Below are 27,318 nucleotides of genomic sequence, written 5' to 3'. Positions count from 1 at the left end.
AGACAGTGACCAGATAAGAGGCTGTTCCAGTAATTCAGAGAAGAGGTAATGGTGGCCTGAACCAAAGGAACAACAGTGAAAATGCAGAGAGGTGATGGATTTGAGAACTATTGAGGAGGTAGAAATGATAAAACGTGATAATGGATCAGGTGCTTCATGCCTCTTCTCTGACACTCAGCCCCCAGGCTCTAGGTAGTACAAGTCTGATCATGGATTTGCTTCTTTGTTTCTGTGATCTCCTGATTCCTGTCTGGGTCTTCTTCTAACCCCACCAGAGCATTAGAGTTCTATTTTCCTACTTTTGCCTGATTGCTAGGGCTCTGCTGCCTCTTGACTATCCTCTGTGAGGAACTTAGGGGAATTCAGTATTAGGATCCGTGTCTCTTGTCTTTGTCCACCAGTAGAAGATACTGCTAACTTGCATTGCCTTCTGATATTATAGGCAGGAACCTATAATATCAGAGGTTCTGTGATAGGTTCTGTGAGAGGTTCTGTGATTTCTCTGTCAGGGTGAACTTTCTGTTAGCAGTTGTGTATTCCAGGAAATGAATACAGCTCTAAATCCAACTTCTCACAGTTTGCTTGGTTCTTTTACAGTACTTGAGATGTGCTGGGCCAATTCCAAGGTACTACAAAGGTAAAGAAGAGTAGGTGGGTATCCTGGGGCTTCATTATATTAAAAATGCTAATTCTTTGATTTTTATTCACTTATCTCAACTGATTAATAATTTTTGATGGAATGAGAAAAGATAACTCTGTTTTAGTCTTCCCTCTAGGGTTCTGTCTCTGTTTATTATATATCCCTCTATGCTGATAACTTCCTAGTTTCTGTCCTAGAATCTAGCATATATCCAGCTTCCACTGAATTCCTCCACCTGGATGTTACCAAAACACTCAAGGTTCAATCTGTCTAAAACCTGAAACCTTTATCTTATTGCTCCTTTTCCTTTTCTTCCTCCCATATCCTTTGTGCTAATGAATGGCCCCACTAATCAATCCTGTCACACAAGCAAAAGATGTGGAAGTCATCTTGGAGTTATAAATTCTTCCTATTTCCTTACTCTACAATCTATCAGGATTCTCTCTCTTAAATACATTTTAAAAATCCTTATCTCTTCTACATTCTTGCTGCCTTAGTTTAGTCTTTTTATGTCTCATAATGACTAGTCATTTCCCGGCTTGTCTCTCTGCCTCTTGTTTTGTTCTGATCTAATCCTTCAAGGACAGGAACCAAATGACCATCATTTTAGTATCCGAGGATGAGATGGGAACACAGAAGGTCCTTGTTGAATATGCATCAAGTTAAATAAAGAGGAAAATCAGGATCACATGTGTCTTTTCCTTTTGATACTCCTGATCTAAGATCTTCTCTTGTCAGTATCTTCCTTCTGGTTCCTAGAAAATTCCTCCTATGCTATGGAAGACCTCAAATGAGGTTTCTACCAAGACTTTGAGAAGATTTGAAGCTTTTTTAAAATAAAAAGTTTAGCTTTTTCACAGGCACTGTTATGGCTCACTGGGGAGGTGGGAAGGCCTTCTGCTGGGGTGAGAATACAAGTCAGGCTCCTAAATTTTCATAACGGAATGTCAGCCTTGCCACCTGACAGTCTAAAACATATGCCCAAAGCATATGGATCTCTTTTCAATCAACACAACGTCTTCACTTCCTCTAAAGAGCTCAGTCTTGGACTGACTGATATTCAGCCCTATCCAAGAAGCTCAGCTAAAAAGAGTGATATTTGAGAGATATTTGGAGCTAATCATTCAGTCTCTAAGTTTGGACTACAAGTTAAAAATTCGTTTGGACCACAGCTCTAATTCCATTAGAAATGTCATCAGTGAATAACATTTAAGTAATGTGCTTTCTGATTTTTTTTTTCTTTTTTTTTTTTTGAGACGGAGTCTCACACAGTCACCCAGACTGGAGTGCAGTGGGGCAATCTCAGCTCACTGCAACCTCCTCCTCCTGGGTTCAAGTGATTCTCCTGCTTCAGCCTCCCGAGTAGCTGGGACTACAGGTGCGCACCACCAGGGCCAGCTAATTTTTGTGTTTTTAGTAGAGATGGGGTTTCACAATATTGGCCAGGATGATCTCGATCTCTTGACCTCATGATCCGCCCGCCTCGGCTTCCCAAAGTGCTGGGATTACAGGCATGAGCCACTGGTGCCCGGCCTGTGCTTTCTGATTTTGTGCAGGATTGATAAAAAGATGCTTACTACTGAAGAATAACCCCCAAAGTATTTTTCCATTATCTTAATGTGTCTTTGAGAAAAAAAAATATTTCTAAAGAAGTAGCATGCTTCTTATATTGGGTAATGAGAACTACTATAGTTCTGTTCAAGACAAAGTTTCAACATCTGAGCTATCCCTCTTCTTCTTTGGATAATAGTAACTATAGATAAAATAACAAAAGAGAAAATTTAATTATTATTATACTTTAGGTTTTATGGCACATGTACCATAAAACCTAAAGTATAATAATAATAATAATAATAATAATAAAAAAAAAAGACAATAACACTTTAAGGAACAAACTAAGTATGTCTGACTAGAAAAGAACAGAAATGCAAAGCAGTAGGGCTGGAGATGAGTGTCTTCTGGGCTGTAGCACTGTAGGCAGGCAGAGATGATTAGGAGTTCAGCACTCACAGGGTGACAGGATCTAAAAGTGCCAAGCAGGTGGCAACCAGACATTGGATCATTGAAATCAGGGTCTGAGGTGGAGTACCACTCCATAAAAGGAAGCTTAAAAAAAAAACAAAAACAAAAAACTGCTGTCTAATACTACCAGAATATCAAGAAAGGAAGTAAAGATGAAGCTACAGTTTTGAAGCCAGGGCTTCTGTGAAGCTGCCTTCTGGCTCAGTGACGAGTGATAATGTCACAATTATCCCAATGAGGCAGGAACACCGATATAACAATATAAGATGTATTTCTAATTTGGGATCGTAACAGGGTTGGCTGAGGGCCATTGAAAACCCACCAGAAAGGGAGGAAAGAGATGGAGGAAGAAAAGCCTAAATAATTGACAAAGCTTCCTCCTACTCAAGACAAACCTGAAAATCTAAATTCCATAATTAATGAAGAAAAAAATGCTAAAAATAGCTGCGAAGATAAATTATTGACATCAATTCCTTCTCAGATGAAGTGAAAATAATTATACAATCTGAAAAATGCTTTATAATAAGACATTTATGATCTTTCACAGATAAGATAAAAAAGAAAAACATTCATAATGAAGACTAAGAAAATATAAAACAAAACCATGCAAAAATGATATGATAACAGGCAGATCTAAAAATAGCTTATTAAAAATTCGAGAAATAACATGGCATAAGCTTTTGAAAAGGCAAAAGCAAAGAGAGAATTAGTAAATCAAAAAAATAGACCCGAGACATTGTGAAAAAGCAGTTCAGAGAAGGGAAAGGAGGATTGAGGAGGTGAAAGTTAGGTATAGCAGAAGCTCCAGAAGAAGAGAGAAAAGAGTGAAGTAGCAACAGTTGAAGAGACCTTGGCTATGTATTTTTCAGTGTTGAAGACACAAGTCCTCAGATGACAAATGTAATCCAGGTTCTAAGAAGGATGAATGAAACTAAATGCATACTTAGATACATCTTAGTAAACTTGAAGATCAGGAGAAAATGTTATAAAGTTTTAGTTATGCAAGATGAATAAGTTCTAGAGATCAGGTGTACAACATTGTGCCTATAGTTAACAGTACTGTATTTTGTACATAAATATTTGTTGAGAGAGTAGATCTCATGCTATGTTCTTACCACAATAAAACACAAAGCAAAATAAAAAACTATTTGAAGGAAAAATCAGATTATTAAAGAATGGCCTCGGCTGGGCGCGGTGGCTCATGCCTGTAATCCCAGCACTTTGGGAGCCCGAGGTTAGCAGATCGCCTGAGATTGGGAGTTCGAGACCAGCCTGACCAATATGGAGAAACCCCATCTCTACTAAAAATACAAAATAAAAATACAAAATTAGCGGGGCATGGTGGCACATGCCTGTAATCTCATCTACTAGGGAGGCTGAGGCAGGAGAATTGCTTGAACCTGGGAGGAGGAGGTTGCGGCAAGCCGAGATGGTGCCATTGCACTCCAGCCTGGGCAACAAGAATAAAACACCGTCTCAAAAAAAAAAAAAAAAGAATGGCCACTAGGCAGACAGTTGACTTCCAATCAGCAACTATCCAATAGAGCAATATCTACAAATTGCTGAGGGAAAGCCACTGTCAATCTAGAATTATATGCCTGGCAAAACCACCTATGTGTGAAAGGTTACATCAGGCCAGGTACCTAAACATAACAAGGCTTTCCTGGGAGTGAAACATTGGTTCTCACAACATCATTTCCTTGGATGCTTACTGAGTTAAGATAAATATGGAACGCCGGGCACGGTGGCTCATGCCTGTAATCCCAGCACTGTGGGAGGCCGAGGCAGGTGGATCACTAGAGGTCAGGAGTTTGAGACCCGCTTGGCCAACATGGTGAAACCCTGTCTCTACTAAAAATATAAAAATTATCTGGGCATGGTGGCAGGCACCTATAATCCCAGCTACTCATGAGGCTGAGACAGGAGAATCCCTTGAACCTGGGAGGCAGAGGTTGCAGTGAGCCAAGATCACACCATTGCACTCCAACCTGGGTGACAAGAGTGAAACAACGTTTCAAGAAAAAAGAAAAAAAAAAGATAACTATGGAATACTGCATGCTAAGAGCTAATGATCTGTCTTGTTTACTGTGAAATTCCTGATTAGAGAGAGCATATCTGGACTGAGATTATTCTACGTGGGCGTACAAGTTTTGGGCCTATATGATAGGAACAATATATAAGAGAGGTGGGAAACTAAGGCAGTAGCTTCTCTGTGCTAAGTGAAACCGTATATATGTTGAAGTCATCCCCATTTTCTGTATACATGCTGTGTAGGTAAGGGGAGATACAAGAAGCTGTGCATACATATACTTTTAGGACCTCCAAGTAGTAATAAGGCTGTTTTTCTTGACTTCTATGCTTCTATAAATCTGAATAATTTAATGATAGATTAAATCCTATTGTGTTATATGAATTTGATTTCCAGTCTTGTGATCACTGCTAGTAAAATAAAACATTTTTTCACATACAAAAATTAGGAGACTTTTCCACTTACAAACTATTATGGAATGAACTATAAAGGATGTACTTTAGCAAGAAGAAAATTGAACTCAAGGAGGAAGACTGAGATGTAAGAAACAAAGCCAAGTAGAGAAACTTAAAAATTAAGTGGATAACTAATGGTTATCTACCCAAAGGAAAATAAGTCATTATACAAAAAAAGATACTTGCACACACATGTTTATAGCAGCACAGTTCGCAATTGCAAAAATGTAAACCAACCCAAATGCCCACTAATCAACGAGTGGATAAAGAAACTGTGAGATATCTATATCTATATCTATATCTATATCTATAGATATATCTATATCTATATCTATATCTATATCTATAGATATATCTATATCTATATCTATAGATATAGATATATCTATAGATATATCTGTATCTATATCTACATATATCTAGATCTAGATATATCTGTATCTATATCTACATATATCTATATCTAGATATAGATATAGATATATTTATGGATATATACATGGATATGTATGTGGAAACTGTGATATATATATATATATATATAAAAAATGGAATACTACTCAGCCATAAAAAGGAATGAATTAATGGCATCTGCAGCAACCTGGATGGGATTGGAGACCAGTGTTGGAGTAACTCAGGAATGGAGAAGCAAACATCGTATGTTCTCACTCATAAGTGGCAGCTAAGCTATGAGAATGCAAAGGCATAAGAATGACACAATAAAATTTGTGGACCTGGGGAAAGGGAGAGAAGGGTCTGAAGGATAAATGACTACAAATTGGGTTCAGTGTATACTACTCTGGTGATGGGTGCACTAAAATCTCACAAATCACCACTAAAGAACTTGCTCATGTAATCAAACACCATCTGTTCCCCAATAACCTATGGAAATAAAAAAAATTTTTTTAAAGTTGAATGGGAACTAAAAAAAAGTTAAGTGGATAAAGTTTTTTTTTCAATTAAAAACTGAAACAAATTGCTAAACCACAATAATAGAAGATAAGGTGAGTCTTCACTGGATACTTAATGCGTTAACATCTTTGTCCTGTTTGAGAGGAAGATAGAGATACTATGCTGAATGACTTTATACTCTCCTAAATAAAACACTTAAAAAAGGATATAGTTTTAAAATGATAAAGTATATATTTTTAAAACTTATTTAAATACATACTTTATCATTTTAAAACTTAAGAATAGCCATTAAAATGAGAGTAATATTCTCCATAGCTTCTGAATTCACAGAGCAAAAAGGAGTATAGAAAATTTTATCAGTACCCCAGGAGGTAGAAAAGGAGGAAAAAAAGAAGCAAAAAGAAAGGAGGGGAATTAGATAACCAATGAGTTTTCCTTTCTCCCATGGCTGGCAGGAAGACCAGATAAAAAATATTTTCCAAGTATTTCATCCTGTATTCCTAATATGGTTATTTTCACTTTTCATAAGATAGTTTCTCATTTCTTTTGCCTTCATTTTAGATATCTGTATATTCAAGTTTTAAAAAAAGCCACAAGAAAATCACTTTGGGGCTTAGGGCTTCAACATATGAATTTTCCGGGATATAATTCAGTCCATAACTACCTTGAACCCCTGTCCTGCAGTAATGCCCTGCCCTCTCTGGTGGAGCCTGTGTGTGAAACCCTGACTTCCATCTCCATCCTGCATTAACAAGGAAACAAAACTGGTAAATTAAACTTCATCAAAATTACAGTATTTCGCTCTGTAAAGTACCTGCTACAAAGATGAAAAAACAAGCTGCAGACTGAGAGAAAATACTTGCAAATTACATACCTAATAAAGGACTTATATCCAGAATATATAAAGGACTCTCTAAATTCAGTAGTAAGAAAACAAACAATGCAATTAGAATATGGTCAAAACTTAAACAGACACTTTTCTAAAGATGACATACTGGTGGCAAATCAGTATACGCAAAAATACCCTCTAGGAAAATGTGAATTAAAGCTATATGTGCTACCACACCTATTAGAATAACCAAAATAAAAATTACTGATAGTACCAAGTGCTGATGAGGAATGCTAAATGGCATAGCCAATTTGGAAAATAGTTTGGCAGTTTCCTATAAACATACACACACCATAGGACCCAGCAATCTCTTTCATCAGTGTTTGTCTTAGAGAAATGAAACGTTATGTTCACACAAAAACCTGTACATGAATGTTTATAGCAGCTTTATACTGTACCGGTCAAAACTGGAAACAACCCAAATGTCCTACAACTGATGAATAGAAAAACAAACTGTGGGCCATCTATACTATAGAATACTGCTCAAAAATTAAATGGAATTAACTGGTTCATGTAACAACTTGGATGGATCTCAAAAGAGTTATGCATAGTGAAAGAGGCCAGTCTCAAAAGGTTACATGTTGTATGATTCCATTTATATAATATTATTGATGTGGCAAAATCATAATGCTGCATAGATCTATGATTGCCAGGAGTTAGGATTGGGGATAGGATATGATCATTAAGGTGTAACTCAAGGGAGTTTCTTTGTGGTGATAAAACAGTTTTATATACTGACTGGTGATGGTTACACCAATCATAGAACTACATACACACACGCATACCCCCAAAAGAAGTCCACACAAAATCTGGTGAGATCCAAATAATGTATTGTACTATTGTGTTACAATTATTATTATTGTATTGTATGTACCAATGTCAGTTTCTTACTTTTGACAACATTCTATGGTTATGCAAGATATTATCATTAGGAAAGGCTGGATGAGGAGTACATGAAAATTCTCTGTTCTATATATGGAATTTCTTTTGCATCTAAAACTATTTCAAAATAAGAGTTATAATTTTAAAAAATCAGTTGCAACAAATTTTAAAAAATGTTCTAGTCTCAAGCCTGTCTGACTTTAAAGCCAGTGTGATTAAACCACTACGCTACATAGTAAGGATCATTAGAAAAATGCCTATGTTAGCAGGCACAAACAAGGGACACTCCTAGCTATTCAAAATTATTTTTGTCCCCTTAAACCCTAAAATAAAAAAGCACAAAACAAGAAATGGCTAACTGAGACAACTATAACATTTGAGGTGGGATGGTTTTAATAGACCTTATATACCATTTTAACTCTTTTAGGTTAAATCCCACTTTGTTGTTCAGTGATCTCAAAATGTGTTATGAATTCTCTTTGGTAGATTTTCACATCAATATTTCAAATCACCTTACTCTAGATGTTTTTCTCTTGGGTGTTCTTTCTGTTAATGTTTTTAACTTCACAAAGCTTTTTCCTATCATTTTATTCAGTTAATTGAAAGCAAAGCTTAAAGGAAACCAACATGTTTAAAATAAACTTTTTAGGGTTGGAGACTACATGCTTTTTGTTATTTTTCTTGCTCTGATATCTCATTAGTGTTATCACATTCCTGAAATACCAAAAATGGTTAAAAGCGTGAAAAGCACAAGTATTGAAAGACCTTAGGAGACTGCATTTTGAAGCCCTCAAAAATGTGAATCGGGAAATACATAAAACAACTTTGTTTGTTGGAGTTAAGGTCGTGGGAAATACATCTGTTTGCATTTGTGGAGTATACTGTCATAGAAAACTATGCCGCATGAAGCAATGGAGCAAAAAGCACAGCAGCAATATGCGGTTACATCATCTGCTAAGCATGTATATCACAAATTACTTGAAAGCAATCATCATGATATTCTGGATCCCACCAAAATGTTATGATTTAAACCTCCACAACAAAGGCTGTGCCCAGAAGCCTTTGTTCTGAGCAGGGTTTATTTGAAGAAAATGGAATGTGATTATAATAAGAAGCCTGGGCTGGCTGTGTCTCTCCAACTCATTAGGCTGCCGTAATGTGCATGAGGCGGTAGGGTGAAGGGAGATGGGCTGGGGAGAGGCTCATGAGCTCCACACAACACCCTGGGGCTTCACAAGGGAAAAAGAATGACAGGTGCAGAGGAGATATATGAAGTTCTCCATCAGATAGCTCCTGCAGAGTTGGAGTCCTAGCCTTCAGGGCAGAACTCTCAGGAGGTGTACTCTATCATAGTCAAAAATTCCAGTGATACATTGTTCATGAGAAAAATCAGACAAGGCAATTACAGGAAAGAGCAGGAAGCCACCTCCGTCTTCCAATCAGATTTTCAATATTTAACCATCACTTCCTAAGTACAGTTGGGCTCTCTGAATTATGCAGCATCCACAAGACTGTCGGAGAAGATTTGTTCCTAATAATGGATTTTTGCATCACAAATGAATAGGGCTCTTTGTCTTTATATTCATCTCTCTTCTCTGTGGTTACTGCTGCCTAATTTGCGTTTTTACCTGTCACTTTGCCTATAAGAAATGTGAAAAATATGAAGAATCCTCTTTTATTATCATGGCCTAGTAGTGCCCAAACTGTTTGACCCTATATGAATTAAATACACTTTTTTGGATATTTTGTTCTCCCTGTATGTAGGGTTTCAAATGGATGCAAATAATATACAGTTAAATCTGAATGTGCTCTTTCCACCAGAAGAATAAAAACAGGCACTAGTCTGCTACCAGCCTGAAGATAAGAAAATGGAAATAGGTGTAGCTGAGATAAATTTTAAAAAATGGGAGCCTTGGGCATTTTTCATAACAGCCCTGGAGTTAGTGGTTGGCTGGGAGGAGGGACTGTCCTGTGTGTGGCTTTGAAGTTATGTGGAAGTCATTCACATTTAGCATATTATTCTCAAGCTATGGGGGTAAGGGTGATGCTCATATCTCGTCGAGAGAGAATGTTCACTTACTGAAAGCCTGCCTGGACTTTGTCCTTTTCCAGGCACCATCTAACTATTAGGAGTTCTAGATCATACTTGGCATTAAGGATGTCATAACAAACTCCACTTTCTAAGGTTTCTGATCCTTAAATATAATCAAGGGAAGTAATGGTTTATTTTCATCTGCATGCATTCTCATGCCTTTGTTGAGACTATGCCAGGGAAAAGCAAGAACATCCGTTTAATGGGAAGTGTCATATCTTCCTCCGACCCACCCTCCCTTCCTTTCTTCATTCCTTCCCTCAGCAGAGATTTTCAAGTGCTTGCCATGTGCCAGATAGGCACTGTGCTAGGCTCTGGGGAAATCACAACTAACAACATGTAGCCTGTGTTTCAGGGATGATTTTATAGTCCAGTATGGAATACAGAAAAGTAAACAGGCAATTGCAACTCAGTGTAATAAGTAGAATACATCTTCTGATGATAATTGTAACAATAATAGGGGTATATTTCTTAGGTCATTCTCTCAACTATCCCTTGAGCTAGGTAGTAATTTTATTCCTGTTTTACTGAAAAGGCTTGAGGCTTGGTCAATTTTGCAAGTTCATAAACTTAGCAAGTGTAAAGCTGGAATTTGAATCCTGGCCTGTGGAATTTGAATCCTGTTTGTGCAGTCCTAGAACTCGAGCACTTAACTTTGACACTAATTGGTTGCTATGGGAAAACATGGTGGTGGGAATGTACATCTAGCATAGTCTTGGAAGTCCCAGAGGGTGGTTACGGAAGGCTTCTTAGAGGAAGTTACAACTAATCTGAGGATTGAAGAGAGAATAATAGTGAAAAGAATAGGGTATGAAGAATAAGCTATATTTAGGTTGGAAACCTGGCCATTCCTACTTCTTAGCTTGGGTAAAACGTTTAACTTCTCAGCCTCAACTGCCTTATCTATTAAAAAAAAAATTAGGCTAATATTATCCCTATTTCAGAGTTGTTAGAATGAAATGAGATAGCATAGCATATGTGAAAGTTTTAGCATAAGGCTTGGCATTAGGAAGACACCCAGTAAATGTTTATTTTCTACACTTTTCCAAGCAATAATAGCGTTCTGCATTTTACCACATGTACCATGGAATGTGTGATCTGCCTTAACCCAAAAGCCATGGCATAATTCAGATAGTTTAAAATGAGAGTTTAGATTATTTATTCTAATTTATATTAGTACTAACCCTAATATTGCCTTGGTTATTTTGGGCATTTCACTTATCTACTTGCCTAACAACTCATTCAACTGTTACTGGGTATATTTTAGAATAAACATTCCTGGAGGAAAAAGATGTTTGGCTATTTCTCAGAAATAACAGAGCTTGAAAGGAGCATTTATCAAAACAACTAAAAAAAAATCTCTGTGACTGGTTGCTGGATTAAAGGAAGAAGACATGAATCTAAGACATAATAAATTACTAATTGTTTCTCAAGTTCATGGCCATTTGTAACATTTAAAAATAATTATGTACGTTATGATAGAATTACTTTCAGATGTAAGAAACCCCTCTTCTCCACACCATTTAATTAAACATTAGGTACTATTGAAACAAATGGATGGAATTGGTTTAGGATAAATGGTTGTGCCACTGTTACTGCAAGATGAATACTCATAAGCAAGATTCATAATCTTTCTCATTAAATCTCTTTTCCTCTTATGTGTCATATCTCAGTTAATATCACCATCCTCTAAATTACTCAGGCTAAAAACTTTGACTTATTTTTGTCTTCTCTTTGTATCAAACCAGCTGTTAAATGTGGTAGGCAGAATTCTAAGACGGTCCCCAAGATTTCTGCAACCTGGTGTAACGCTTTCTATATAATTTCTTCCCTTTAAGCATAGGTGGGACCTATGAATATGATGATGTCACTCTAGCGATTAGGTTACGTTATATGGCAAAGGCAAAGGGATTTCACAGATGTAATTAAGGTCCCTAGTCACTTGATTTTGACTTAATCAAAGTGGATTATCCTAGGTGGGCCTGACCTAATCAGATGAGCCCTTTAAAACAGGGATTTAGCCTTCCTGAGCCCAGACATTTGGAGTAGCAGATGTTCTCTTGCTGGTTCTGAAGAAATAAACTGTAATGTTATCAGAAGAAAGAGCATGCGGTAAGAATATGAGAGTGACCTCTAGGAGCTAAGAGGTGTTTCCAGCCAGTAAGTACCAAGAAAAATGGGGAGGTCAGTCATATAACTACAAAAAAAATGAATTCTGCCAACAACCCAATTAAGCTTGGAAGCAGATTCTTCCCTAGTCAAACCTTCAGATAGGAATGTAACCCAACTGACACCTTTACTGCAGCCTTGTGAGACCTGAGCAGAGACCTAGCTAAGCCACACCTGGACTCAACCCACAAACTGAGATAGCAAATATATGTTGCTTTAAGTGACTGCACTTGCATTAGCTTGCTATGCAGCATAGAAAACTAACACATTAAGTTCTCTTCATTCTCCCCTTCCGGTGTCTTTATCTATCCCCTTTTCTCTATTACTATGGCCCTCATATATGTCTTCATGTCTCTCACCTGAACTAATAACTTTCTAACTAGTCTTGTCATTTTCAGTTTTTCACTTCTTCAGGAAATCCACTGCCCCCATATCCACTGTATTCTGTCTTATAGAAATGTAGTTTTGATTATATCTCCCCCTTTAAAAATTCTCATTGCTCCCAGCTTTCTCCACTGTCAAGGGAATATAGCTTTGTCATTTGGGCTATGAGTTTTTGATTTAGAGAGCTATGGATTTGAATTTAAATTCCAACACTTAACTAACTTTATGAACATGGGCAGTGAATAAACTTCTTTAAGCCTCAGTTTGTAAAGCAGAGATTATAATTTTCCCTTCCTTATAGGGTTATTGTGAGAATTAAATGAGATAATGCATGTAAAGATTATGTCACATAGTATGTGCTCAATAAATCATAGCTATTATTGTGGTTATTATATAATTAAATTCAAACTCTTATTCTGGTACTCAAAGTTACTAATGATCCTCAATAGCTTTTTCAGCCACATCTCCTACATCTTTATGCAAATCTTATGTATCAGCCGTGACAACCTATCAAAAAACTTGAAGTCCTTGGTTGCATATTATGCAATACTTTTTTTGGTCTATTTTCTTCCCTCAAATTAGAGTCCCTCCCAACCCTGCACTCTACACTTATCAAAATTTTGTTACTCTTTTCAGGCCTCCCCTGTAACTAGGGCTAGCTTTCAGCTAGCACCTATAAGTATTCCTTTACTGAGTACTTACAGCCCAAGTATGTTCTGCTTTGTTGGAGGCCCATTCTGATTTGTGGTGCCATATAACTTGTTGGTTTTTCTATCAACCCTACCTACAACCTTCCTTTTCTTTTATCTTTTGACTCAGAATTTATCTTTGTGTTCCTGCAGCCGTTTTCTTGCCCCTATGCTTAGTATGTCAAACTATGTTTTGAACTCCAACCTGCTCACATAGTTGGGTACCTCCCCATATAAAAAATGGATCATTTTTTATATTCCCAGTTCACTTGGCACATAATAAGTACTCAAAACCTTGTTGGATGATTAAGAATTAGTTTCACTGACCTCCTTCTCAGTCCTAAGAATGATGAAGCAAATTTTTGTAATGGATAATAACTACTAATGGTTAACTGGCTTTAGAAACATCTTATTTGGCTTAAATAATTAAATATTCTACATAAGAATGCATCTAAGTAAACTATGTGTGCTTTATAAAGCACAATAAAATCCGTGAAGAATCTAGATGGCCAATTTATTTAAATAAACATATCTCTATCTTTATATATGCTTCTTTGATGGAATAATTTCAGATCTTCATTGTTCCAACAAATCTTTTTATTCCAAACAATTGCATTTATTATCCTGCAAAAAGTCTTGAGATACCACCAAGTGTAGAGATCTGGAGACTTGAATCCATGTAAAGTAGGTACTGTATCTTCCCTTTCTCTCTGTTAACATACTCCTGTTGTTGCATACACTCTGCCTGGCTTCTTCTTCCATAGCCAGTTGAGGACCATTCTTGCTGGAAAATGTAGACCTCAAATAGAAATTATGCAGCCTTGCCTTCTTTTCATCTGGTAATTTTGCATAGATGTTCCCAAGAAGTATTTGAATGCTGAGGAAATCATTTTGTCTTGAGAAATATAATCTTCTTTTACTTTCTATTTCTCTCCTCGTCTGCCTCCCTCCCTCTCTGTCCCCCTCCTTTCTCACTGTCTTTCGAGGCAGGGTCTCACTCTGTCACGCAGGCTGGAGTGCAGTGGTGCGATCTCAGCTTACTGCAGCCTTGGCCTCTTGGGCTCAAAGCGATCCTTCCACCTCAGCCTCCATAGTAGCTGCAACTACAGGCACACACCACCAAGCCCAGCTAATTTTTATGTTATTTATAGAGACAGAGTTTGCCATGTTACCCAGGCTGGTCTCGAACTCCTGGACTCCGGCAATACACCTGCCTCAGCTTCCCAAAGTACAGGTGTGAGCCACTGTGCCCGGCCAACTTCATTTCTTACTGAGCACTAGCTTTTTAAAACTCTATTCTTAGAAGATAATAATAGCAATGATAGCCTTTTGTGTTATTAGTTGTATCCTCCTTTATTTCACCTTCTATTTATTTTAAGTCGGAGCTAGGCAGACTAGTTTCTTTCATGAATTTCTTACTTCTTTCTTAGAATTTTAGAGTCCATGAAATATTGTAAATAATGTGTGTGTGTGTGTGTGTGTGTGTGTGTGTCTTTAAAAATGCTCACTTTTTTAAAACTCAGTGCTAGGTATTTTATGTGCATTTTCTTAGTTAATATTCCCAACAAACCTACGTGATATATACTATTACTTCCTTCATTTTTCCAAGTGAAAACAACAAGCTTAGGTTAAGTGATTTTCCTAGACAGTTTGTGCTCTTTTTGCTGTTCTTGCTTTACAAAGGAAAACTCTGAGATTTAAAGAGGTTAAATATCTTGCTCAATGTCACACAACTGGTAAGTCTCGCACCTAGGATTCAAACCTATATGTTTCTTGAGTCTGTAGTCTGAGCCTTTACCCTCTGTGCTATAGCTCCTTCCTTTCCTTAGAAGTTCTTGACATCTGCTTTCTTAACATCTTCAGCACATGCCAGCCTCTGCCCTATACTTTCTTTCTTATTACAAATTCCAAGATGACATGGTAACCATTCAGTTCTTCCTTGTAAGACAGGAATTGGTCCAAAAATAGCAGTCTCTTTGCTGTATCTGTTATCATTTCAGAGATGATATTGTCAGTAAGGTAAGTAAAACAGTTTTTAACTACTTTACTTTGAGCTGCAAAGGCTTCTAGTAAATGTTGTGAGAGTTTCCCATGAACATATAGCTTACCTCTGTGCCAATTTTGTCATAGAAGCAGTCCATTATATTTAGTACATGAATGTCCCCAAGACTGTGCAGGAAATCAGATCCACACATATTGAATTGTAGACTTAGGCATTATAATGGAGGACTCTGTTTCCAGAAGAATAAAGAATCCTTAATTATACCACAACTTTTAGAAAAGACAAAAGTTGACAGGACATAGTGGTTGACATCTGTAATCCAAGCACTTTGGGAGGCTGAGATGAGAGGACTGGTTAAGCCCAGGAGTTTGAGACCAGCCTGATCAACGGTAAGACCCTATCTCTACAAAAAAAAAAAAAAAAGCAAATGGGCATGGAGGTGCATTCCTGTAGTCTCAGCTACTTGGGAGGCTGAGGTGGGAGGATTGCTTGAGCCTGGGAGGTTGAAGCTGCAGTGAGCTATGATTGCACCACTGCACTCCAGCCTGGATGACAGAGTGAAAGAAAAGATAAAATAAAAGTTGATGATGTCCTACTTTTTAATTCAATTTCTTTAATATTAGTTTGTTCCTTTATAACCAAGCATCAATTTGGCACCTTGACCCCAATGACCTCAATTGATGGCAAAGGCTCTACTATTTTTGTTTTCAGACAGGATTTCACTCTGTCACTTATGCTGGAGTGCAGTGGTATGATCACAGCTCACTGCAGCCTTGACTTCCTGGGTTCAAGTGGTCCTCATACCTCACCTTCCAGAGTAACTGGGACTACAGGCATGTGCCACCACCCCAGGCTAATTTTTTATTTTTTTGTAGAAACAGGGTCTCACTATGTTGCCCAGGCTGGGATGGGCTACTTTTGACATACCTAATGACCTCAATCTTGGTTTTAATTGTAATAAGTTTAGGAAAATATATTATTTATTAGTAGCATTAATATGTTCACCCTTTTATTCCACACTCATATTTTAGAAAATAACTACAGAGATATAATAGATACTCATAATTGCATAAACACTGTATTAAGGTCAAAGGTGGCTACATTGTTAAAACTAAGCTGTTTTGGCCAACCAATGGCCAATTTCACCCAATGATAGCTTGAAACATTTTTCAAAAGTTCATGGATGGCTTAATACTTAGGTGGTGGGTTCACAGGTGCAGTAAACCACCATGGCACAAGTTTACCTATCTAACAAACCCACACTTCCTGCGCATGTATCCTGGAACTTAAATTAAAAATTTAAAAAAGTTCATGGATGAATGTCCAAATTCAAGTATTAAAGTAAATTTAGGAGTATAAATATATCATTATGAAAACTCAGGGCTGCCAGTGTATTTTAAAAAGGCATTGATTATCTGTAATTTTTATTTGATTGAATAGGCTGTAGCATTCTTCTATAATGATTAACTCTGTTTCTCTCTCACTTTGTCTTAACCCAAATGGTCTTCACTATGCTCCTGGTGACAAGTTTAAGAGTTCCCATTAAGATTATATCTTATGTATCACTGGGCTTTCCCCCTTCCTTTTATATTTAATCCATTCATTTCCAGAAGAAATTCTCTTTAGTTGTCATATTCTTCACAGGAATTATACCAAATATTAATAATATCTCATTTATTATTGTTAGCATCAATGGTAGAGTTACCATATAATTTCTTACCTACATCAGAAAATGTGTGAGAGTGAAAGGGAACACTATTAATTGTTACTTTCTTACATTAAAGTATCAAATTTACCCTTGTTATCTGTCTTAGGGTCTTTATTTGCAACAAACATAAATCCACTGAAATTAACTTAACTAAATGAAGAATTTATTGGAAGGGAATGGGGATGGCTTATTAAACCCTAGGATAAGAAATGAAGCTGAGACTTTTGAGAATCTGAACCCAGCACATGGAAGGCCAAGAGCTTGACGTGTTGCTCTCTGCTTTTGAGGGGTCATAGATTACTAACTTAGTGATTAAGTCCATGCCTTTTTTAGGAGCCATAAGTAATGAACCATTCTCAGAATGAATAGATCAAGAATGCCATGAGGTGTCTTTCCATTACCATTATATACATATTTATTGCTGTCGTAGTTCATTTTTCATGTTTTCACAAACACCTGTAATTTGCCAGGTAAGCATGCTGCCATGTACATAATAGATGATGAGTAAACATTTGTTGAATGAATTAGTATTATAACTCACTTTTAGAATGCTGTCACATTCCTTCTTTTATATGAAGATGTGACAGTGACATCTGTCCCTCCATTTACTGATGATGCACATCAGTATTGCCCTGGGCAGGATTGATGTGACTGATCTGACACTTTATCTTTGTGTTCCCTGCAGACTTTAATTTTCCACCTAACACATGAAAATCTTAGAAGATCAAATAACACTAGTCCAGGATAATTATCTTCAAAAACCATTTGATTAGTTTTCTTTGAAAGTCAGGCTTACTGACTTGAAAAAAAACTTTTTTTCAAGTAATTGAGCAGTTTGAATTAATTAAAAGTCTGAATTAACAAAATCTGCCAGAATAGACTTCATTTAAATTTTTTTTGTAGAAATTACAAAAGTGCCAGGAATTTAATGCTTTGAGTGACATCCTTGTGGTGAGATTAGGTCAATAAAAAGCTGGAGAAAACAGGCAGAAGTTTTTTCGCACAATTGTTCTATACCAGACCCTCCCTGGGACCCTGGTCTTTGGATCTGCTTTCCTCCCAGCATCTTAGCAAGTCCTTTCTGATTCCCACCCAAACTCTTCTGCTTCCATTACCAACAATTCCAACTGGCTTTCTAGCATCTATCGTTAAGTATCTCTTGACATCCCTTTGTGAAAACATTAATTGTTGCCTCTACTACATGATTTAGCTCCGCCTCCCACACTACAGACTAAGACTGATTACCAATTATGCACTGCTGGTAAAGATTTGGTTCCTAATTGTGAGGATACATTGTTTTTGTTTGTTCATTTGTTTGTTTGTTTTTTGTTGTTGTTGATGTTGTTGAGATGGAGTCTCACTCTATTGCCCAGGCTGGAGTGCAGCAGCACAATCTCGGCTCACTGCAACCTCTGCCTCCCGGGTTCAAGCAATTCTCCTGCCTCAGCCTCCCAAGTAGCTGGGACTACAGGCACATGCCATAACACCTGGCTAATTTTTGTATTTTTAGTAGAGATGAGGTTTTGCCATGTTGGCCAGGCTGGTCTTGAACTCCCGATCTCAGGTTATCTGCCTGCCTCTGCCTCCCAAAGTGCTGAGATTACAGGCGTGAGCCACCGCACCCGGCCTCATTGTTCATCGTTACTATATTTCCAAGCATGGATCTTTGTATCTGCCCTAATGAAGAGATACAACTTGTTTATTATTGTTAGCATCAAAAGTAGAGTTACCATATAATTTCTTACCTACATCAGAAAATATGTAAGAGTGAAAGGGAACACTATTAATAATTACTCTGGAATAACAGGTGCACATCAGGATTGCCCTGGGCAAATTGAGACTATTGTCACCCTAATCATTACCGATTATCTGGCTTCTCTAGGAAAATATTTTGTTTCTGTATTGAGATTCATTTATTTTTCTTCATGTGTTTAAGTCTCTTTTTGAGTTTGCTAATTTCTGGAAATAAGCAATTCAGTAAGTAGATTAGAGATCAGTCTTATTGAAATGCTCTTTAGTCCTTTTTGTCCGACATCTTAGTGAGGCTGCGGTGTCTGCTGCTGCTGTCCGAGCTTCGCAATGCCGCCCAAGGACGACAAGAAGAAGGACACTGGAAAGTCGGCCAAGAAAGACAAAGACCCAGTTAACAAATCCGGGGGCAAGGCCAAAAAGAAGAAGTGGTCCAAAGGCAAAGTTCAAGACAAGCTCAATAACTTAGTCTTGTTTGACAAAGCTACCTATGACAAACTCTGTAAAGAAGTTCCCAATTGTAAACTTATAACCCCAGCTGTGGTCTCTGAGAGACTGAAGATTCGAGGCTCCCTGGCCAGGGCAGCCCTTCAGAAGCTCCTTAGTAAAGAACTTATCAAACTAGTTTCAAAGCACAGAGCTCAAGTAATTTACACCAGAAATACCAAGGGCGGAGATGCTCCAGCTGCTGGTGAAGATGCATGAATAGGTCCAACCAACTGTACATTTGGAAAAATAAAACTTTATTAAATTAAAAAAAAAAAGAAATTGCTCTTTAAAAGCGAACAAATGCCATGCCAAAACCTTAGACTGAAAACTAAGGAACATTTGACATTTTACAAATACTTGACATGGACACTTTTCTTTTAAAAGTAAGGAATTGATCACCTTGTCAGAAGGAGTTATCTACTTTTTTCTTTATTCACAAATAATTACTAGTTTATGTACATTAGGATCACATTAAGTCCTTAGGGTTTTTTTTTTAGAAGCCCCTGTGACATAGACCAGTATGGATCATAATGTAAAGTTCTGTAATAGAAACATGCATCCAAAATTGACTAAGTAGTTTTGCCTCTTTTATGTAGCAATTTCTAAATTTTTAAGTTTTGGATAATTCTTTATATATACATTATATACATATATATATAGAATATCTGAATTGATAATTACCTCACAGACCATCTAATTCGGTGGTTTTCCCCCTTGGCTGCATATCTGAATATTTGGAGAGCTTTAAAAAAAATACTGTCTTTCCTATCTCCAGAAATTCTAATTTAAGTGGTCTGGGATGGAACCCAGGCATTTAAAAAATGCCTCAGGTGATTCTCATGAGCAGTTGGGGCTGAGGTGTCTCTGATTTAATTCAACCCTGGTGTTTCACATCTGAGAAAATTGAGGCCCCTCTTACTTAGCTGTTACTGTAGGTTAACAATCTAAATATCCCTGTGAATCTCTAGATGTTTTTAAAAGGGCTCTGCAAATGTGACATCACCTTCTTTATTTAGAACTGATCATAATTTTTATGGCTTCCAACAGATGTCTTGGTTTCTTGAATTATCCTTTCACGTCATGGGGCTTCTAAGGCACTTGCTGCCAAAGGAGCCGGAAGGTATGCCTCTTTTTCTGTTCTCCAGGTAGTAGAGCATATTTTAGCTTTTTTATTTCTTGCCAGTTTTCTTGCTTCACTTTCTTCATTTATCTTTTGTCCACTAAAGTTTGTCTTCTAACACTTTAGATTATGTGTATTACATGCCTGAAGATGTCAAACTTCAAAAATACTTCTCTTTTGCCTTTATATTTGAATGATAGTTTAGCTCAGGGGTCAGCAAATTATGGCCCAAGGGCCAAATCCAATAAGCTGCCTGTTTTTATAAAGTTTTATTAGAACACAACCATGCCCATTGATTTATATGTTGTCCACAGCTGCTTTCAGGCACAACAGCAGAATTGAGTAGCTGTAACAGAGATTGTACGAGCTGCAAAGCTGAAAATATTTACCATCTGGTCCTTTACTTTAAAAGTTTCCTGACTGGTTAGCTAATTAAACTCTCTGGACTGCAAGAAATTTTTAGGCATTGCGCCTCTGTCTTCTAAAGGTAAATAAAGCTGTAGAGATATCAGAGGTCAACTTGATTCCCACCTACACTTCCATTACCTACATTAATGACTTCATCTTTTTGCATGATTAAAGGGTTTTTTCCTTTATCTCTGAAATCTCATAACTTTTAGGCTAATCTTAGTGTCCCTTATTCTTCATCAGTTTTTCTTATCACACTGTACATTTGATTCTTTTTTGTTATTTTTGAATGTCGTTTTGAACACCTATAATCCAAGGATGCCAGTTATCTACCTTTTCATTGAACTTTGATGGGCTTGTATAGTTCTATCTTTTTTCATATATATTCCTATTGCTTACTTTTTTAGCCCCATATTCTGTATATCTTATAGTATTTTCAGTAATGCCTATTCATCTTTTCCCTGGCTCTTGTATCTCTGCTTTAAGATTGTTAAAAATTCTTAAAATATATGACAATATGCTTGATCATAATTTTGTCTGCCTGGTGACAACATTTTTTTTTTTTAAACAAATGTTCCTTCTTCATCTGTCATTTGTTTTTTCTGTTTCCTCCCTCCTTTTCTTCTTGCAATATCTTTACGTAGTTTGTATACTGGTTTCTTTTTAATCACTGTTTATCTTTCAATGAGATAAGTTCTTTCTGACTATTTGCAGGGGATAGGACAGGGTTATGTTGTGAGCTATAAAGAATTTTCTATGGTTCATGGTTCTGGCATAAACTACTGATTTTATCCTTCAACACTCATTTCTCCTTTCTTCTAAAACAATAGAAACCAGGTTCTATTCATTGTCACTGTGCTCAGCTATAGCCCTAAAATTATCAACTTTCCTTGCAGGGGGTTATAGCCATGTGACTAATCTTTGTCCGAGAATATATAAAGCAAAAGTGTTGAGTTGGCTTTTGGGTAAGTACCTTAAATGTGAGAGGGGAATGGAGCCTTCTTCCTCATCTCTGCAGCCTAGAATATGGATTTAATGACCAGAGCTCCAGAAGCCATCTAAAACCGTGAGGTGTGCTTGAAGATGGAAGCCATGTACAGAGGGTAGCAGAGCAGAAAGTTAGGAGCCTGGCTTCCTGATGACACCATGAAGCCACTATACAAATCTTATTCCTGGAAATTTTTAAACAAAAAATAGCTTTTTTGAGATATAACTTATATATACAGTTCACCCCTTGAAAGTGTATAATCCAGTGGTTTTTAGTTTGTTCACAGAGTTGTGCAACCATCACCACAATCAATTTTAGAACATGTGAAATTCTTTTAAATGAGATAAAAATAATCATGTTAAAGTTTTTTGGGTTTTTTTGTTACGTAGTTGAACTTCATCTTAACTGATATGGTAATAAAGCTTTTTATAACACAGAGTTGTGTGAGTGTGAGTATGTGGGTATGCAAGATAATCGCTTTGCCTTTATTTTTTCACTGCTTACCAAAAGTGCCAGCTTAGAGTTCAGGATCTTCCTCTATCCTGCCTCATCTCACCAATAACTTGCTTCCTGTTGAAATGTCATGTCTGTGCGCTTCTGCTTTCAGTCCCAGCTTCACTACTTCTCTAAGGTGCCGAACAAGCACCAAAGAAGTTTCCCCTCTAAGCCTGCATGTTCCAACACCATTGTTTAGACAAGAAATTGATGGTTGCTGTCCCACTTCTTAGGAGAGCACATGCTCTGCAGGGTTGTCGGGGCTCTGCATTTTCCAGTGGGTCCTGATTTTGTCTTCCCCATGGGCCAATTTAATGGGCTCTTCCCACTGGGCTCTTCCCAGTAGACTCTGCATTAGGCAGCCCCTTCCTCACAGAGCATGGTTCAGATTTACAGTCATTTCCTAGTTTTCTCAAGGATGGAACTTGCATTCTGTTTTCCTTCTTCTGCTTGTTGCAGTGTGACTTTGGAGAAGAGAAAGGAGACAGATGTTTTTACTTCACCATTTTAAAACCAGAAGTCTCCTTGCTTAATTTTAAAATAACTCTTTTTTATTTATTTAGCAAAGGATATATGGTCACCAATCAGTGGTAACTACTATTAACATTTTGGAGAATATTTTTCCAAATTTTCTCTCCCTCAATCTCTCTCTCTCTCTCTCTCTTAACCTATTTAATTTCTGGAAAACATGATATGGAATTATTAAATAGTCTACAACTTTATTTTTAATTGGCCTTTTGCATCTCAGTGTATGAATATACCATGAGTTATTAACCAGTCCCCTAGTTTGGGCCACAGGCTACAGGGTTGAAGAGCATTACCTCAACTCTAGTGGTGAGGTTGAAATAATTACTGAGCTCTAGGGCTCTCATATGAACATACGCGCAAAAGGCCACAAACTTTCAAGGACTGGCATACCTGCTCTGCTGGGGGTTCCCAACATCATAAGACCCAATGGCCCTCTCTACTTCCCATTGAAGTCTTTTAAAAAAATACTTTTAAAATTTTAAACCAATTTTAGACTTATGAAATAGTAAAAGTAGTACAGAATTCCTTATATTCCTTACCCCATGTTCCTTAAAGTTAACATCTTACATAAGCATAATAAAATGATGAGGAACAGGATATTAACATTGGTACAATGCTGGCAACTGAACAGAAGACCTTATTTGAATTTTGTCAATGTTTCCATTAATGCCTATTTTCTGTACTAGGATGCTAACAATGATCCCAGATTGCATTTATTTATTTCTCCTTAGTTTCTTTCAGTCTGTAACAGTCTCTCAGTCTTTCGTTTTTGTGTGTGTGTGTGTGTGACAGTCACACTTTTAATAAGTACCAGTCAGTTAATTTGTAGAATATCATTCAATTTGGAATGTTTTCTCATGATTGGATTGAGGCTGTGTGTTTTTGGCAAGAGCACTACAAAAATACACCTGTATCTTTCTCAAGGTATCATTATCCAGGAGTAATGATCTTGATATGTCTTATTGCTGGTGATGTTTATCTTGATCAGTTGTTTAAGTCGGTATCTGATCAGTTAGGCAAAATTAATGTTTTTTAGCCACACAGTGGCCTATCAAGACACTATCTCCCATATTTACTTAGGTTAGTTACCCATCCATTTCAGTGTGGTTATGTTATTCATTTGTGTATGATTAGGTTCATTTGTTAGTGTTTCTGCTCGGTTCTTGGTCTCCTTTCCTTGCATTCTGGTTGATTTTAAGTTTTTGTTTATTTTGAGGATACGTGAAGGGTTTGTGAAACTGTGGTTCTAGGAGTCAGAGCTATACAAAAATAGTACTTGGAGAAGTGTGACTCCTTCCTCATCCCTAAAACTCTTGTTTCCATTCATCTCTTTTCTTCTCTTTTTCCACTTGCTTCCTTAGGTAACCACACTACTAAGCTTCTATTTATCCTTCTTTTAGATCTTTTGCACAAAAGAGCAGACACCTTTGTATTTTCTGTCTTCTTCTTATGTCCTAGAGATACTCTTCTGGGCCTTGCTTTTTTCACTTAACAATATGTCCTGGAAATCATGCCATGCCAATTCACAGAGACCTTCTTCATTCTTTTTTTACCACTTCATAGTATTTCATGGTGTGGATGTATCATAGTTTATTCAACCACTTTACTATGTATGGGCATTTGGGTTGCTTCCAGTATTGTACAGCTACAAACAAAGCTGCAATGAATAACCTTGTATATATGTATTAATATGTAGTTGAAAGTATATCTTTGGGGTAGATTCCTAGAAGTGGGATTGCTGGGTTGAAAGGTAAAAATGTATGTAGTTTTGTTAGGTATTGCCAAATTTATTTCCAGAAGGGTTGTACCATTTGCATAATTGGTACATAAAACCCATAAAAATGACTTTTTCCTCACAGCATCACCAACAGAATGTGTTGTCAAGTTTTTAAACTTTAACCAGTCTGGTGAGAAATGATACTTACTGTGTTTTAATTTGTATTTCTCTAATTATGAATGAATTTCAGCATTTTCCCATATATCTGAAGGCCATTTTTAATGTCCAGTTTTTGTGAATTGCCCATTCATGTCTTTTCCCATTTTTTATATTTTTAATTTTAATTTTTTTTTTTGAGACAGAATTTCTCTATTGCCCACGCTGGAATGCACTGGTGTGATCATGGCTCGTGGCAGCCTCCAACTCCTGGGCTCAAGTAATCATTTTGCCTCGGCTTCCCCAGTAGCTGGAACTATAGGGACATACCACCATGCTCTATTATTATTATTATTATTTTGGTAGTGATGGGGGTCTCACTATTTTGCCCAGGCTGGTCCTGAATTCCTGGGCTCAAGTGATCCTCCTTCCTTGCCCTCCCAAAGTGCTGGGATTACAGATATGACCCACCACGCCTGTCCTCCTATTTTTTTAAATTGAGTTTTCAGTCTTTTGTATCTCAGTTATTAAGAGTTCTTCATATGTTAAAACTATTAGCCCTTTGTCTGTGGTATATGTTGTAAATCTTTTCTCTCAGTTTTGTCAGTTGCTTTTTGACTTTCTTTGTAGTGCTTTTGTTATATAAAATATTTTTTATTTTCAAGTAGTAAAATTGATAAATTTTGTTTTTTATTGCCTCTGTTTTTTTTTACTTTTTATTGCCTTGGGATTTTGAGTCATCCTTAGAAAACTTTTCCCTACACTGAGATTAAAAATGAGTTTACCCATAGTTTCTTCTACTACTTTTACAGTTTTATTTTTAAATATTTAGATCCTTAATTTATTTGAAGTGTATTAATATGGATGATGTGAGAAATGGATCTAATTTTGTCTTTCTCCAAATGGCTACCCAGGACCATTTGTTTAAGAGTGTTCATCTTTACTCCAGTGATTTGAGCTTATAAATGAGAACATGATATTTTGTTTTCTGTTCCTGCATTAATTCTCTTGGAATAATGGCCTCCAGCTGCATCCATGTTGCTGCAAAGGAAGTGATTTCATTCCTTTTATGACTGTATAGTATTCTATGGTATATATGTACTATATTTTCTTTATCTAATTCAGTGTGGATGGACACCTAGTTTGATTCCATGTCTTTGCTATTGTGAATAGTGCTGCGATGAACACACAAGTGTATATGTCTTTTTGGTGGAACAACCTATTTTCTTTTGGATATATACCTAGTAATGGCATTGCTGAGTTGATTGGTGGCTCTGTTTTAAGTTTTTTGAAAAATCTCAGCCGGGCAAAGTGGCTGATGTCTATAATCCCAGCACTTTGGGAGACTGAGGTAGGCAGATCACTTGAGGTCAGGAGTTCCAGACCAGACCAGCCTGGCCAACATGGCAAAATCCCATCTCTACAAAAATACAAAAATTAGCTGGGTGTGGTGGCACATGGCTGTAATCCCAGCTACTCAGGAGGCTGAGGCAGGAGAATCACTTGAACCCGGGAGGCAGAGGTTGCAGTGAGCCAAGACCATACTACTGCACTCCACCCTGGGCAAAAGAATGAGATTTCATATTTAAAAAAAAATTATCAAAACTGCTTTCCACAGTGGCTGAACTAATTTACATTCTCATCAACACTGTATAGGCATTCCCTTTTCTCCACAACCGTGCCAGCATTTGTTTTTTGACTTTTTAATGATTGCCATTTTGACTGCTATGACATGGTATCTCATTGTGATTTTGATTTGCATATCTCTGATGATTACTGATGTGGAGCATTTTCCCATTTATTTGTTGGCTACTTATATGTCTTCTTTTTAGAAGTGTCCATGTCTTTTGCCCACTTTTTCATGAGTTTTTTTTTTTCTTATTGAGTTTTTTAGGTTCCTTATAGATTCTGGATATTAGACATTTGTTGGATGCATAGTTTGTCAGTATTTTCTCCCATTCTGTAGGTTATCTGTTTACTCTGTTGATAGTTTCTTTTGCTGTGCAGAAGCTCTTTAGTTTAATTAGGTCCCACTTGTCAATTTTTGTTTTTGTTGCAATTGCTTTTGAGGACTTGGTCATAAATTCTTTCCCAACACTGATATCCAGAATGGTGTTTTCTAGGTTTTCTCCTAGGATTCTTAGAGTTTGAGGTCTTACATTTAAATCTTTAATTCATTTTAGTTTTTGTAAATGATAAAAGGTAGCAGTCTGGTTTCATTCTTCTGCATATGGCTAGCTAGCTATACCAGGACCATTTATTGAACAGGAAGTCCTTTCTCCATTGCTTATTTTTGTTGATTTTGTTGAAGATCAGATGGCTGTAGGTGTGCAGCTTTATTTCTGGGTTCTCTATTCTGTTTAATTGGTCTACGTGTCTGTTTTTGTACCAGTACAATGCTGCTTTGGTTACTGTAGTCTTATAGTCAGGTAATGTACCTTTGAAGTCAGGTAATGTGATGCCTCTGGCTTTATTCTTTTTTGCTTAGGATTGCTTTGGCTATTTGGGCTCTTTTCTGGTTCCACGTGAATTTTAGAATAGTTTTTTTCTAATTCTGTGAAAAATGACATTGGTAGTTTGATAAGAATAAGTGCTGAATCTGCAGATGGCTTTGAGCTGTATGGCCGTTTTAACAATATTAATTCTTCCAATCCATGAGGCTGGAATGTTTTTCCATTTGTTTGTGTAATCTGTGATTTCTTTCAGCAGTGAGAAAACTGACATCTTTATACTGTTGGCTTACCTAAACCAAGAACATTTTATTTTATTTTATTTTTTCAGTTTTTCTGGAGTAA

General features: G+C 36.9%; 1 protein-coding gene and 1 long non-coding RNA gene across 4 annotated transcripts in view; both read left to right on the top strand.

Moving 5' to 3' along the window:
• LOC129008058 (uncharacterized) overlaps window positions 1–27,318 on the top strand; it is a 192,906-nt gene that overhangs the window by 52,787 nt on the left and 112,801 nt on the right. The window lies entirely within an intron of this gene.
• On the top strand, window positions 18,904–19,390 carry LOC129008057 (small ribosomal subunit protein eS25-like). The gene has a single exon (XM_054439791.2). The coding sequence runs from the start codon at window positions 18,953–18,955 to the stop codon at window positions 19,325–19,327; it is 375 nt and encodes a 124-aa protein (XP_054295766.1). The 5' UTR covers window positions 18,904–18,952; the 3' UTR covers window positions 19,328–19,390.

Source organism: Pongo pygmaeus, chromosome 9 (assembly GCF_028885625.2).
Source record: "Pongo pygmaeus isolate AG05252 chromosome 9, NHGRI_mPonPyg2-v2.0_pri, whole genome shotgun sequence".
Taxonomy (NCBI): Eukaryota; Metazoa; Chordata; class Mammalia; order Primates; family Hominidae; genus Pongo; species Pongo pygmaeus.
Note: the sequence above shows the minus strand (reverse complement) of the source record. Positions and strands in the feature narration are given on the sequence as shown.